We start from the raw sequence: 16,307 nt of genomic DNA on the forward strand, positions 1-16,307 counted from the left end.
GTGTTATTTTCACGTTTCCATGTTTTCTGATTTCTGTTCAACATAGGTCAGAATATATGTATTGAGCATTTCATGTGAGGATGAGCATCAAGAACCAATACCAAATATTGCCAAGTCACCTAAGGCTGAATTCTACACAATTAGATAGTGAGAAAGCAACATTTGTATGCAAGTGCCTGAAATACGTAGCAAAAAGCCCTTCATTTTACACTAGCAGACCAGTATCCTGAAAATAAAGTACAATTAGAGGGAGCTACAAGTCTAGACTTCAAAGGTAGAATTAGTACTCATAAATGAAATATTCTTTAATCCATTTCCATCCATGACTCTATTTGAGGCCCTCTGATCTATTCGCCTTCTCTTTGATGTGCTTTTCATTTCCACTTCCTTTTTGTCAACAAATGCAAGAAATGTCTGAAAATTTGCATGCCGTGTGCCTTGTATTGAAGATCCCCCATGATCCTCTGAACAATGCTTCAAAAACAGCCTAACCATCTTTATTACATAAAGGAGGAGAGCTAGGAAGAGAGTTAAACCACAAATGAGAAAAAGACCCCAAAAGCTTGTGAGATGAAGCCGGTTTGCATCCTCTTTTGCACCTTCTGATCTGCAAGCACTTCCTAGAAGCCATTTGTCATGCATTCTTTGTAGGTCTCCACCTTCTGATAGTTTCAGGATCGCATTTGACATGTCTAGAGCCAGTGGCGAATCTCTTGGAAAAGCCTGATGGCAATAGAAAGAACATAAAAGGTATAAAGATTCTTTTCTAAGAATGTAATTGATGGGCGCACTAAACTTGGCTAAGAATGTATAAAGATTCTTTTCTTGAAATAATTCTTAGTGAAGAGATAAAAGCACATACAAATCCCCATCCATTTTTACTGAATTCTTGACCAACAATGCTGAATTCACATTGGCTTGAGAGGAAGAGCTCTATGTATGCTCTTTCATCAACTACAGCAGCAACACCACCTTTTTGGGGACCATCTTTTAAGGCTCTAACACAATCCTCTGCAGAGTTGAGAGGAACAAGTCTAGACCGACTTATTTGGTATTCATTCACCAAGTAATGTCCAGCAAATGAACCACGTTGGTAGCCAATACGTTCATTGCTAGATACCAAACTTTCAATCCCTTTAATGGGTGAAGAAAGCTGTTCCACTGTGAGGATTGAGGTTAAACTTGCCATATAGCTTGAATTGAGAATAAGAACAACAAATAGCCAGATGATTACTACAAAACGACCAAGGGTGCTCCTGATTGTTTCTTCTGCAAATAGTGAAGACGAAATGCATATTTAATATCGGAGGATCTGCAATGATTTTTATGATAACCAGAGAATACTATACCATGTCACTTACTATGGGAAAAAAACAAGGTAGAAAAGCTAAACCTGCATTATATGTGCACAAATGTTAGCAAATGGAATATTTGGATATGGAGGACATTTGAGACCTCATTCAAATGATCTACTTGGCAGTGTATATTCCTCATAATGCAAATTATTATCAATGCACCTACTATTGTATGTTTGATTTGCAAGATGAGGTATGAACTATTCACAAGTTATACACCACTAAAAAATCCAAAATAGTAATACCTGTTGGGTACTCACCAGAGAATAGTTACAATTTGTTTTTTACGAGTGCCACGGAAATCATCATTTACTCTGTGCTCCAATATCCAAACAACGACTCCCGTAATAAGGAAGAAAACTGCTGTTACTAACCACATCATTGGAGTGAATGGTCTCAAGAATGCCCAGGCACTAGAGTTTAACTTCCTAACTGGGGCCACTACAACCAGGCCGGACTCAATATATGGCTGTGTGAAATCCACCATCCTTGTTCGCTCAGTCGTGATGGAAATATCACCTACTGCAACATCAAAAACCTATATAGAGCAAGAAAACATCCATCAATCAGGAAACAGAGTATATATTTGAAAAGAAACTGTTTCCATACTCACTCCAGTAGAGACCAATCGCAGAAGCTCAGTGGTATTTGGGTTAGTATGACCATCCCCAAATGCTATAAATTCAAATGGCAAAGCATAAGGCAACATGCCCGTGGCAGCAGTGAATACATCAATGCAGTAACCCCTAAACCCGTTAGCGCCATTTACCGAGACAAACTCATGATAAAAGACTCGATTTGGGACTCCAATTCTCAAATGCCTTCCATTGTTAGCAAATACCCACCCACGTGGTTTGGATACTGTTTGTCCAGGCCATATTACACTGTATAACTGTTGACTTGAACTTAAATTATTAGGTGACATTGTGTAAAACTTTTCTGGAGGATCTCTTGATAAGCCGGAATAATTAGACCAATAACCAATCCTCCTAAATCCTGTGCCAATCACATTGATCACTTCATATGAAGGATGAATGAGGTGTCTATCAGAAAACTTGATTGAGCCTGTTAAACCAGTGAAATTAACTTGTAAAATGCTTTGAAGTAACAAATTTCCTCCGTCAAAGATTTTTAAAGCATCTGCTTGTAGATTATCCCTTTGAAGTTTTGATAACCTTGGATCATATGAAAATGATATGTTTCCCCCTTGATTGAAAAATGCACTAATGGCATAAGCAAGTAGCCAAACAGTGTCATAAGCATATAGTCCGTAAGTATTTAACCGAAAAGTGGCACCAGCTTCCTTTCCAGTAGTCAAATTGCTCCACCTTGAAGTAAATTTCTTTTTCAATTCTGAATCTGGTGTGTGCATTCGCAATGTAAGAACTCCTTGAATATCATCCATGTTTTGTGAAGGGAGAGGAGAATAAGTGTCTATAATGGTAGAAAGCCAATCAGTAACTATCCACACATACCCAGCTTCCATCATACCTAGATTCCGTGCCACTCTAAGCACTTGTTGACCCCAATCTGAGTAAGCTAGTAGAACAATAATCCTAGACTCCATTAAGGCCACCTTGACCAATACATCTGTGATCTCGTTTGACCTCTTCCCTTTAGGACTCAAAGGAGCCTTATACGAGATCTTGCAACGTTTTTCAGTTAGTTTGTCTCCTAAAGCTGCAATTCCATTTCGCCCATAATCATCATCTACATAGATTGCAACTACTGTCCTCCATCCATAGTAATCTATGATATCTGCAATTGCAGCCATCTGGAATATATCACTCTGTGTTGTCCTAACAAAGAATGGGTACTGAAGCGAAGATAGTGTGGGGTCTGTTGCTGCAAATGATAACAAAGGCACTTGAAGCTCATCAGCAATATGAGAAATGACATGAGCAGTGGTAGAGAACTGGGGGCCAAGTATGGCCACTACTTCGCTTCCAATCAAGCTTAAAGCTGTTATAAGAAATGAAAAATAACAAGTAATCACAGCTCATGAATCTATTGAATTTTTACGAATATAAATGATTATAGAGAACTTAAAAGGTGATGCTATCTATTTCGTCTTACTTGAAAGGATATACCTTCAAGTGTGTCCAAATACCCACTATAATCTGTCCTGCATATAACTTGCAGCTTAGTTCCACCAAGAACAGAAGGGTCTCTATTCACATCTTCTACTGCAGTTTCTATCGCAACTTTTGCAACTTTCCCAATGGTGGAATTAAAATTCAACAGAGCCCCAATGTTTACAACGTTTGGTCGTGCATCAAAATTGCTGCTAACATTTGAAGAGAACCCATTATAGAAAACCATCAAAAACACAAGCAAAAACTTATGCTTGGTATATTGGTCAATCCCAAACCCCATATGATCTCGGTCCTCTGCACAGAGAAAAATTCAACTTTAAGTCAAAAATAGAGCAAACTACAGGAAAGAACTTAAATTTTTGCTCTGGAAAACATCAATTGATAAAGAACTTAAATTTATTCTCTGGAAAACATCAATTGACATGTTAAGATCAAGCAATTTATCATATAAGAAAAAAAAAAAAAAAAGAAAATTAAGTAAATTGAAGCTAAGGTAAGTTCAGAACTAGTAGCGATATGTTCAAACAATTAAAAATATAAAACCCAGAAAAGAAAACATAAAATAATTATGATATACAAAATTAAAGAATGTGCCTACAAAAACTACAATTCATAAAATGCAAAAAGTTGGAAAGTTTCAACTTTTACGAAAATTACGAGTTATAAAAGAAAATGTTCATACTAAAAAAAGAAAAATGAAGAAGAAGTTTCGTTTTACACTTGCTAGAGTTTTCAAAAGTTCTTATGATGACACCCAGTAAAATCTCGGTTTTCATTAGGATCAAAGCGGAGTTGCAGTAATGGCTTCCTTCAAGACTTATCAACGTCTTGGGGGTTAGCAGCTCATTTATTCTAAACACTGATGACAGACAGTAATTGGCCCTGACCAACTCAGCTAGCGACGATGGTGACCGAACAGAATCATTAATATCATATTCCCCACACCTTCAAATAAAAAACGCAAGGCGAGGGAGAGGACTGTGTTTGTGGATTAAGGGTTTATTAAATGTAAAAAATCATTAATTTGCATATTCCATTTTGTATTTACAATTTTATATATTCTACAAAGATAATTTGCATATATTATACTATTTTAAATAAAATAATTAGTCAAAATTTTTTTTTGAATAATAAGAAAAATCACTTTTTGAATCCTTAAAATAAGAAAAAAAATCCAAAAAAAGAAAAAGAAAAATAGGGAAGTCCCTTCAAAGTGGCTATATATCCATCAGTAAATTAATAGGACTCACAGATGCAATTGCAGAAGGTAGCAGATGAGGAGGCTTAGCAATATTCCAAAGGCAACTCTTGGATTTGGAGGGAAAAGAAACTGTTAAGAAGTCAAAAAACAAACAGTTTAAAAAAATGAATAAAAGCTTGTAAATATCTTTCCCCGACTACAATTTGCGTGTGTGTATATATATAAATTTAGACATGCACATGTGCAAACGGGCAGCTCGAAACACTGAAAATCGAAAATAACTTTTGCTTGAAACCGAACCAAATCAAAGTAAATTCACAAACAGAAATAAAATTGAAAATAGCTTTTACTTGAAACCGAACCAAATCAAAGTAAATTCACAAACAGAAATAAAATCGGTTGGCTCGGTGCACATCGGTTTAGTTTTACTCATAAAATAAGTGTTTTATAATTATCGATTCAAAGATCAAAAACTGAAATTATAAAAAGTTGAAAATCGAAGTCGAAAACCGATAGCCAAATAACCGAACCAAAAACTGAAAATAATAGGTGAAGTCCAGTTCTCACCTGAGATATTTATTTATATATGAACTAGAATTCTGCCATTTAGTAATGTATGTAAAGAGAATTGCTTGTTTCTTTCTCTTGGGTTCAATTGCTCTTATATAATGGTGATAAGATGAAAAGAGTCACATACAGTGGCTGACGTGCAAGTGCACCACCATTACCACCACCACGCAATAGAAGAAAAGACTTCAGAATGTGGGGTTCACTTCCTCGTGTTTTCACAAGTAGTGAACTTTTTTAAATTATACAACAAAAATATCCAATCTCATTTGCTAGATTGACAAGTTGAAAGTGCTTAATTTTTTATTATTTCGTGTTTGAATTTGAATCACGTTCCTTCTTTAAAAATGGTTTGCTCTTGAGTGGAGAGAAAATATTAATTTAGTAGGTGCCGATATCATCTTACAACGTTCGAGTCTCAGAAATTTTAAAAATTTTATAAAAATTGTGAGCATTGGATGAAAATTTTAGATAGAATGACAATAACATATTTTTCTGAGCATTTAATGCAAATATCATAAAAGTTATAAATGCCTAAAACAAACAGCAGAAAAGCCAGCAGGGTTTTTTAGTTGCAGTCACATGATAATCCTGAAGAGGGAAAAGCTTTAAGGTAAAAACCAACATGAAAAAAAGACAATCTTTAGTAGTATCTAGACATCAATGTCGGAATTGGAAACCTTAGATGAACTATTCCTTAATGCATTTCTATTTATGTTTGTATCTGAGGCCTTCTGATCCATTCGCCTTCTCTTAGACCGCTTTTTCACATCCTTTTCCTTTTCATCAACAAAGGAAAGAAATGTCTGAAAATGTGCAGACAATGAGCTTTGTCTTAAAGATCCTCCTTCAAGTTCCTTTGAATATAACTTAAACTTTCTCAGTAGCTGAACTAGATAAAGAATGAAAGCTAGCAAGCAAGCTGTACCGCAAATAAGAAAGAGACCCCAAAAGCTTTCCAGATGAAGCCTGTTTGCCTCTCCACTCGCATCTTCTGAATTGCAAGCTCGTCTGGAGAGCCATTTATCGCGTATTCTTTGCAGGTCTCCACTCTCTGATAGTGTCAGGATTGCACTTGACATGTCTGCTGCTAATGGTGAATCCCTTGGAAAGGCCTAATTATGACAATTAGAATGAAAGACAATAATGTTATATGTTGAAGAACATGCAAAATAAAACTAAATCTTAATTTCTTGCAGTAGTTGCAAGTGAAGGATATATACACATACAAATCCCCATCCGTTTCTGCCGAATTCTTGACCAACAATGCTGAATTCACAATTGGAAGAGAGGAAGAGTTCTATGTATGCTTTTTCATCAACTATGGCAGCTACACCGCCTTTCTTGGGACCATCTTTCAAAGCCTTAGCATATTCCTGTTCGGAATTAAGAGGAACAAGTCTAGACTTGTCTATGTTATATGCATTGATTAAGTAATTTTCAGCAAATGAACCATACTGATAGCCAATAGGTTCATTGCCAGAAATCAAACTTTCAATCCCTTTAACCGGCGAAGAAAGTTGTTCCACAGTGAGAATTGAGGTCAAACTGGCAGTATAGCTTGAACTTAGTATAAGAACCACAAATAGCCAGATGATCAGAACCAGACGACTAAGTGTGCCCTTGATCTTTTCTTCTGCAAACATCAAGATAAGAAATGCACAATAAGTATTCGAAGCTCGACACCGATGATTGAGACAGTTAGGGAAGACAAGTAAACCAAGTAACTTACTGTGAGCAAAAACTAAGGTAGAGAAGCTAAACCTGCAGAACAAGTGCATAAATGTTAGCCTGCACTATGTGCAAATGTAATCAAAACAGAATCAAATCTAACCTCTATTTATAGATACTCACGACAAAATAGTTACAATTTGTCTTCTAGGAGGACCTCGGAAATCATCATTGACCCTGTGCTCCAAAAACCATACCAGAATTCCCATAAAAAGGAAGAAAACTGCTGTTACTAACCACATCAATGGAGTGAATGGTCTCAAGAATGCCCAGGCACTAGAGTTCAACTTCTTGACCGGAGCCACAATAACTAGGCCTGACTCAAGAATATATGGTTGTGTGAAATCCACAAACCTTGTTCGCTCAGTTGTAATGGAAATGCCACCCACTGCAAAATCAAAGACCTATATGGAGCAAGAAAATGAAACAAATTGATCAGGTAAATACATATAAGTTAAGAAGTTTCAAGAGAACTTGTTTTATACTCACACCAGCTGCAACTAATTGCAGAAGCTCGGTCATATTCGGGTTCTTGTGACCATCCCCAAATGCTATAAATTCAAATGGCCCGGCATAATGTTGCAAGTTCATGGCAGCATAGAAAACATCAATGCAGTAGCCAGCGAACTTATTAGTTCCTTCTACAGATACAAACTCACTAAAAGAGACTCGATTTGGGACTCCAATTCTCAATTTCCTTCCCCTGTTAGGAGAAGCCCATCCACGAGGCTTCTGTATTGTTTGTCCAGGCCATATATAACACTGAATAGATGTTGACTTGTGCTCGAACGATTAGGTAACTTTGAGTAAAGCATTTCTGGAGGTTCTACTGATAAGCTAGAATGATTAGACCAATAACCAATCCTCCTAAACCCAGAGCCAATCACATTGATCACTTCATATGAAGGATAAATGAGGTTCCTATCAGAAAACTTCACTGAACCTGTTAAACCAGTGAAATTAACCTGCAAAATGCTTTGAAGCAACGTATTTCCTCCTTTGAAGACTTTTAATTCTTTTGCTTGTAGTTTTGATAACCTTGGATCATATGAAAATGAAATATTTCCCCCCTGATTCAAAAATTCATCAATTGCATAAGCAAGCAACCAAACCGTGTCATAAGCATAAAGTCCATAAGTATTTAACCGAAAAGTGCCAACAGCTTCCTTCCCAATAGTCAAATTTCTCCACCTCGAAGCAAATTTCCTTTTCAGTTGAGAATCTGGTGTGTGCATTCTCAATGTAAGAACTCCTTGAATACCATCCATTTTTTGCGAAGGGAGAGGAGAATAAGTATCTATAATGGTAGAAAGCCAATCAGTAGCTATCCACACATACTCAGCTCTCATCATCCCAAGAATCTGTGCTGCTTCAAGCACTTGAAAACCCAAGTCTGAGTAAGCAAGAAGAACAATTATCCTAGACTCCATTAAAGCCACATTAACCAATACATTAGTGATCTCACTTGACCTATTCCCTTTGGGACTCAAAGGAGCTTTATACGAGATCTTGCAATGTCTTTCAGTTAGTTTTTCTCCTAATTCTGCAACTCCATTCCTCCCATAGTCATCATCTACATAGATTGCTACTACTGATCTCCATTCATAATAATTTACGATTTCTGCAATTGCAGCCATCTGGAATATATCACTCTGTGTTGTTCTAACAAAGAATGGATACTGAAGTGAAGTTAGTGTTGGGTCCGTTGCTGCAAATGATAACAATGGCACTTGAAGCTCATCCGCAATCTGGGAAATGACATGAGCCGTGGTAGAAAACTGCGGGCCAATTATGGCCACTACCTCGCTCCCAATCAAGCTCAAAGCTGCTGTAATTTATGAAAATTAACAACTCAGAAATCATTTTTCGAGCAAATATAAAATCTTATAAATAAAACTTGCAATTTACAAAGAAATCAAGAAGTTATACTATTAAATCCTATACCTTCCACCGTATCCAAATATCCATTGTAATTTGTGTCCTGCACAGTGAGATTGAGCTTAACTCTACCATGAACAGATTGGTATCTGTTCACATCTTCTACTGCTGCTTCTATTGCAACTTTTGCAACCTTCCCAATGGTAGAATTTAAAGATAAAAGAACTCCAATGTTCACAACCTTAGTTCTTGCATTAGTAATATTGTTACTAGCAGCATTTGAAGAGAACCCATTGCAGGAAACCACTAAAACTACAATTATAACCTTCTGCAAGTTATATCGGTTAAACACAAAACCCATTTGACAATAACACCAACTGAAGTGTTAAAAGTAAACGAGCAACGTACAAGAACAAGAAAATTGAGAGTAGAAAGCCAAAGAATGAACAGAGCAAATTCTTAAGAAAGAAGATAAAGAAATAACTAGGATTAAGGAATGTCAAAGAACATATAATATAAATACAAAGAAAGCCGATCAATGATCAAGGAAATAAGTTTCAAAGTCAAATATTGTGTGATGAAAATGAGTCAACAACCCAAATAAGTTATTTAATGCATCTCTTGTTCTGTAACACTTTGATTTCTTTTCACTTGGATTATTAAAATAATTAAGCAGAAATGAATTGTGCAGTCCAACATGATATGGCTTATAATCAAAATCTATATTATACAAAAAGTCGATCATGCATGTGCAACTCATAGTCTGAAAGTGATTTTTTTAAAGAATTTTAATCAAAGGTATGTCGTTTACCCATATTGCTCACACCTACCTACCCACTATCACTAATAATAACAAATAATAATCACAATAATAATAATCCTCCGGTGGGTATGGTTGTGGGTATGTGCTGGTTGAGAGATTCACGAAGTCAAGTGATCCGGGTTGAGAGATTCACGAAGTCAAGTGATCCTGGGCACCTCGTGAGATGGAGATGAAAATGATGGGTAAGAGGTTAGAACCACGAGTAATATGGGCTCGTTTGGGCTTGGGCTAACCAATGCTAAAAGATTATTACTAACCAATTAGCTAGTTCATTTGCCTTTGTATGCCATGATGATATTTAGGCCATGTGGGATTTTCTTAACAGATACAAAAAAAAGCTAAACTTGCAATTACAAACTTACAATGACAGACCTGAAACTAAAAAGCTTAATGCCAGGGAGAAAAAAGAAAAAAGAAAAACAACACGAAAATACAATATTTGCAGGTCTCTCCACATTCCGATAGTTTAAAGATCGAAATTGACATGTCTAGCATAAGAGGTGAATCTCTTTAATTTTTATAATTTTTTTTATCTCAATATACCATGTCACTTAAGTTATGTTCGACAATAGCTTTTTAAATAGTTTTTAGTGTTTTGATCGGTCAAAACGCTAAAAATTACTGAACAAGTCGTTCGGTAACATAGCGTTTAGACTAGCTTTTAGAGCTTATGGCAGCGTTTTATGAAAAGTTAACTCATATAACGTTTGACTTTCAGCATTTCATGAAAAGTTACTCAAATAGCTAATAGCTAAACGCCACTAAAACAGTTAATTTTGCCGACAGACCCTAGTATGGCACAAATTTTAGCAATTGGAATATTTGGAAAGCTAAACTTGCATGGGCATAAAACAAGATAGAAAAGCTAAACTTGCATCGTATGTGCACAAATTTTAGCAATTGGAATATTTGGAAAAGGGCATCTATAACTCTTCACAAGTTATTAGTAAACCATCCAAAATAGTCAAGTCGATTAATGTCTCCTAGAAGGTCTATTATAAAAAATGTATGTCAACGAAATATGATTAGTCAAGACGATTTTCCAATTAATAAAGAATTTCTAATAAATAATCATACAAATATTTGAAGTAAGTATCATTATTAAATTTAATTATGCTTATATAAATAATTCCCTCTGTTCTATTTAGATAGAGAAATATTCATTTTTGGGTCTTCATTTACATAGAGAAACTTACTTAATTTGGTAATTTTGGAATGCACGCCAAAGTAAATCGTCCATATTTACCCTGTGTGGTTTATGAGCAAAGTTTTTAATGTGGAAGAATTACAAGGTAGCGACAGACAAGACATTGGATAGTCATTAATGCACTTATATTACCAAAGAACATATGTTTGTAATGTCAATCCCCTCTTAATTACTAAACATGAACTATTTTGCAGTATGAACATAGATATGATTAGGATAACAACTTCAAATGGCTATATATATTCATTCACACTTTTTAGGAACTGTCATAGTCATTGCAAGAATATTTGATACACTTGTGCACTAGTTTTAATATATTTTTAATTTTCAAAGCCAGTTTGCTGCATAAATGAGCATGATTCGCTCATACATGCACACGAGTAGTTGTGACACAAGGCAAAAACAAACAATAGAGAAGCTGACTTCGTAGAAGTAGAAAAAGCTGTTTGCAACTTGTTGAATACACCGCACATTTGACACCATTTCCAATGTCAGCAAACAATATTTTACGAACAAAATTTTTAACTTCTTGAGTAATGTTTTTTTCTTTTGTTTCTTTTTCTTGGTTTTTCTGGAACACTGTGGGAGGGTTGTATGATTATATTATCTATAGACACTAGTTGTTCCTCAATGGGCAAAGAGTTCAGATCTAATGACACATTAGTATATATGGACACATCTTTTTCAGTTGCAAGCAGGACATCGACAATATTGAGATCAAAGTGCATCGTTGGATTCATCTTAATCTTTAGTATTTAAGTTATGGGCTCTCCTTCATTTATATGACATCGTTTTATGGAAGTTGAGGGATTCTTTGATCTTTCAAAAATTTAATGCATCCCACTTCTCTCTTATGCATGAGTGGACTCGCATAGAAACTTTGGTAGGAGTTAATGACATTTTATGGGCAAATTAGAAAAGAAAAGAGAAATAATTACAGCTAAACTACCTCTTAATCCTTACAAAAGTTTAGTTTTCTCTAACTAAATAGAATAAAGAAAGTAATACAAACGACTATTGAAAATGCAAAAAGTTGATTCTCATTAGTTATGCAAACTGAGTGTGTGTGCGTCTATACATAGATACATAGTCGATTCTCATTAGTTGTACAAACTGAGTGTGCGTGCGTGTATATATAGGTACACAAGGTTTAACTCACAATTAGAAGGTGCGCACGTTATCTATATTTATTTTTGTACTCGTGACTTAATATTTTTAATAGTAAATTTAAATTTAATTAAGACTTTCATCAAATCCTAAACTATCTGTCGCCTCTCTCCTTGGCTCTCTCTTTTCGTTTGTTCTTTTAGATTTTATTTTTAAACCACCGGCGACCGTCTTCTTTGTTTAACGATGGTTTCTTTCAATCCTTTTATTGTTTTTCGTCCCTTTGTGGTTTCTTTTCATCTCTTTATATCGTTTTTTTTATTTTGTTTAATTTTATTTCTAATAATTTCAAAATTTATTACCATTTGGAATAAAACTTAGATTTAGTTCTGCAGATCTGATGATCTTGATTGTTTTTGCTATCCTTTTAGTGGTTTATCAATTTCTTTTCTCTCATGGGATTGTTCCTTGTTATTGAGGAGTTTCTATGTGGATATTTTATTTCTCTGGGATTCAAAATACAAGATGGATTATTAGTTACTTGAGGTTGGAGACTTCGGATCTTCAAGTTTGGGTAAGTTTCTTTTATCAATGGAGTCCGGTAGTGCGACATGTTTTTCCATTAAAGTTTGGTATGTTAAATTCTTTTGCGGGTGCCAATTGTAACAAGTTTTCGAAAAAATAATTTTTAGGACAATATTGCGGGAATTTTTTTTTGTCGTCCTATTTGAAAATGGACCATTTTTCACTCGAAAAATTAACTTCTTCTGCCAAAATCAAGAGCATCTCCAAATAAAAGATTTCAATTTTTTATATGTCAATTTTTTATTCGTATAGGAATATTATGAGGTAGTCAACTTATATTCGTTATTAATGAATTGTTAAGTTTCCAAAAAAAAAAAATAAATAAATTTAAAGATTATAATTCCTAATTGAATTTAAATATTAATCCTTTGTAATATTTGTCTTTTTTTATTCAATTTTGATATTGAAATATGATTTTTTATTTTTAATATCAGATATAAATATTGGTCATCATCATAATAATTGAATTAAGTATTAGTTATTTAATATTATAATTTAATTGTAATATTAGGATTACAATTAAGTACAAATATTAGCTCTTTAATGCCAATAATGAAATATTAATTCTTGAGAATTCTAATTGAATTGGTAACTTCAAATTTTGTTATTAAATTAACCTCATTAGTTATGAGATAAGTTTCCAAATGAAAATAATCTTGAAATGGAAAAAAGTTGTTGTTAATATTATGTTCTAACCATATCTTGCACGTATCCGATATAATTTTCTGAAAAATAAAACCTTCAAAATGGATATAAGATTTAGTTTATAATCATTGAATTTCATAAAATCAAGCATTCAGATGTATAATTTTCTACTTGTGTCCAATTTTACTATTAACATAGACTTTTTGTGTCTGAAAAGGCAAAAGGTTTTTTTTTTTTTTTCCTTTTTGTATTTTAATTTCAATTATAATATATTCTAATAAATCAAGGAAGCCTTGGCTTGACATCCAAGCAAATGTCCTTTACATTCGGATTTGAATCTTACTCTTGCCCCTCTGGTTAAAGAATATTAAGTTTCTTATAAAAATAATAGGGAAAACTCTACAATCAAATGCATAAAATCAATCTATTGATTAAAGGGCATTAAATTTATTACAAATATACAGATAAACGTTGCAATCAAATATAGAAAAATCAACTTGTACTTGACAAGGTTGAATGAAAGAATAAACAATATCAATTAATTGTCCATAGACTTAGTATAAATAAACGGTTCAATCAAAAATAGAAAATTCAACATGGATTTGACAAATCTAAATGAAAGAATTAGCCATATCAATTAATTATAGATATCGTTGCAATCAAATATTAAAAAATCAAACAGCTCAGAATGAAAGAATTAGTTATATTAATTAATTTGCTATAGATTTACCATAATTATAGATAACTTGCAATTAAACATTAAAAAATCAATCTGTATTTGACAACTCAGAATGAAAGAATTAGTTATATCAATTAATTGGCTATAGATTTACCATAAGTAATATGTTATGTCTGTAACAAACTATCCATCCAATAGTAAAATCCTTTCTTTCGCAAAATGCAAAGCAATAAAAAATGTTAGGCTCCTTTTATTTCCGAATAATAACTTATTTTTGAAATATTTTTTTTGTAACTTATTTTCTACCGTTTGTTTAAATATGAAATATGAGTTAAAAAAATATTAGAATTTAACATTTAAATAGCAAAATAAAAAATTGAATACGGATACTAAGGGAAGAAGTCTTCAATGTCTCATTCAAACCCAAAAATTATTTATAATCGAAGTCATAACAAATTCTTGATAGTCAAAGAAAGAAAAATGGCTAAATAAATAAATTTTATGGTGATTTTTTCTCTAGAAGTTCCAAAATAGGATTCTAATTCCCAAGGAAGATTGAACAAATATCCAAATTAGGACTAATGATATATAATTATTTAATATTAATGAATCATAATTTAATTTATATCACGTTTATTAATATTAGCTCTATTCAACAACAACTGAGGTAGCGTTTAGCATTTTGACTAAAATCAATATTATCTTTATTCCTTATAGTATTCGGTAATATAATATTTGTGAAGTGTTTAGAATTTGAGGGAGCAGATTGTGAAACATTATTCTCTCGAATGTTTAATGCTAGCTAAACAACTAATAACTACTGAAACAATTAACTTTGCCTAAGTCTTGAGTTATTTAACATGATATGAATGAAAACAAAATTAAGTATTTGTGGCCCTTCATGCATTGGAATTGTATTGAAAACAAAATTTAAAAGTTATTTTCTTTGTTGATAAATATAAATTATTTTGGAGGAATTTCGTTATTCACAAATATAAGTCAATTGGAGAATATTTAGAAGTAACTAATAATGTCTTTTCAATTTTACCCTTACTTATATTAAATATAATAATTATTTTTATAATTTTTTAAAGAAAAATTTAGTCAAATTAATAAATATTTTAATATAATTTAGAAAAATTAATTACTTTTTTAATCACTACTATGACTTATATCCGTGAATAGAGGGATTAAAATTAAATATTGTTGGCAAGCGTTTAGGATCGAACGAGGAGTAAAAAAAAAAAAAGAAAAAGATAAATGAGCAGGTGTGGGTGTAATTACAGTTTTACTGCATATTAGGCAGCGGAGGTGTATATAAGCTGACTCCAACTCTTCAATTTGAATCATATTCAAAACAGAAAGTCACTACAGTGAAACGTTGAAAGATAAGAGAGGAGGGAGGGAGGGAGGGAGGGCCAAGAGAGAAATGAAGGGAAGAAGAGAAGGAATTCGATCGTTGATGAAAATGTTCTAACGGATGAACATTTCTTCATCTTCAGAAACCTTCTCTTCCAGGTATGTATCTAATTTCATTGAGTTTTTCAAATTTTCCTGAAAAATGAAATGAGAGCAAGAATTTTAAGTAAACGTAATAACATAAAAAATATATTAAATTACTTTGTAACGTTAGAATACCTCGTCTTCTTTCCTTTTCTTAAATTTTGGAAACTTCGAATTAGCGACATTACTTATTTCAGTTTCAACAAACGGAATTCTTCTTCGTGAAGCAAATCAGTAATTCTCCCATAAATAAATATTTAAGCACCGAAAAATGGCAAATCATTTTTAAATTTGCATCAGATTCCCTAAAATATTAATCAAGCGAAAAAAAATTACATTCTATTATTTAACAAGATGTACACATGTGACTGTAAAAGATAATTTTTATTTATGGAGTCTAACATCTTCTTGACATTACCACGGCCAAGAAGAAAGAGATTTCGAATTGAAAGTACATAGAAATTTATTATTTTCTAATAGCTTAACAAATTTTTATGCATCAGGTGGAAGTTCAAACATCCCTAATAAAAAATACAAATCGATTTTAGAATACACAACCTCAAATCTACAAATCGATTTGAGGTTGTGTATTCTAAAATCGGTTTGTATTTTATCAGGAATATTTGAACCAACTCCATATGTATGAAAACTTGTCAAGTTATCAGAAAAGAATTATGAATTTTTATCTACTTTCACTTTCAAATCTCTTCTTGGGTGCGATACTGTCAAGAAGATGTTAGGCTCCATGAGTCAACATCTTTAACTGTCAGGTGTGTGTATGTCCTGTTGAACTATAAAATGTAACTTTTATTTGCTTGACTGATATTTTGATTTGATGCAAATTTATAAATTATTTGTCATTTTTCAGTGCTTTATTATTTATGGAACAACTACTGATTTCCTTCACGAAGGTTGCGTATTTTGCAACTG

At 33.1% G+C, this 16,307-nt stretch overlaps 1 protein-coding gene and 1 pseudogene across 2 annotated transcripts; both read right to left on the reverse strand.

Moving 5' to 3' along the window:
• Positions 1–182: 182 nt before the first annotated feature.
• On the reverse strand, positions 183–4,358 carry LOC149496595 (glutamate receptor 3.6-like). The gene is made up of 7 exons (XM_089720840.1): positions 4,134–4,358; positions 3,446–3,745; positions 1,969–3,317; positions 1,616–1,893; positions 1,362–1,393; positions 863–1,269; positions 183–723 (listed from the first exon to the last, which is right to left on the reverse strand). Exons 1-7 carry the CDS (start codon positions 4,225–4,227, stop codon positions 262–264), a joined length of 2,922 nt encoding a protein of 973 aa, XP_089576966.1. The 5' UTR covers positions 4,228–4,358; the 3' UTR covers positions 183–261.
• Positions 4,359–5,673: 1,315 nt separating this feature from the next.
• On the reverse strand, positions 5,674–9,468 carry LOC105628617 (glutamate receptor 3.6-like; annotated as a pseudogene). The gene is made up of 6 exons (XR_016320384.1): positions 8,895–9,468; positions 7,440–8,778; positions 7,074–7,354; positions 6,952–6,983; positions 6,449–6,855; positions 5,674–6,334 (listed from the first exon to the last, which is right to left on the reverse strand). The product of XR_016320384.1 is annotated as a glutamate receptor 3.6-like (transcript).
• Between the last annotated feature and the right edge of the window lie 6,839 nt (positions 9,469–16,307).

This window comes from Jatropha curcas, chromosome 4, assembly GCF_041381405.1.
Source record: "Jatropha curcas cultivar XTBG-Jc1 chromosome 4, XTBG_Jcur_1.0, whole genome shotgun sequence".
Classification (NCBI taxonomy): Eukaryota; Viridiplantae; Streptophyta; class Magnoliopsida; order Malpighiales; family Euphorbiaceae; genus Jatropha; species Jatropha curcas.

What these genes read in the sequence shown, in the direction of transcription:
- LOC149496595 (XM_089720840.1), bottom strand. Translation starts at nt 4,227, where the DNA reads ATGAAAACCGAGATTTTACTGGGTGTCATCATAAGAACTTTTGAAAAC. An exon ending in GTATTTGGACACACTTGAAG is followed by an intron (nt 3,318 to 3,445) that starts GTATATCCTTTC and finishes TTCTTATAACAG; the next exon opens with CTTTAAGCTTGATTGGAAGC. An exon ending in CAAATTGTAACTATTCTCTG is followed by an intron (nt 1,394 to 1,615) that starts GTGAGTACCCAA and finishes CATATAATGCAG; the next exon opens with GTTTAGCTTTTCTACCTTGT.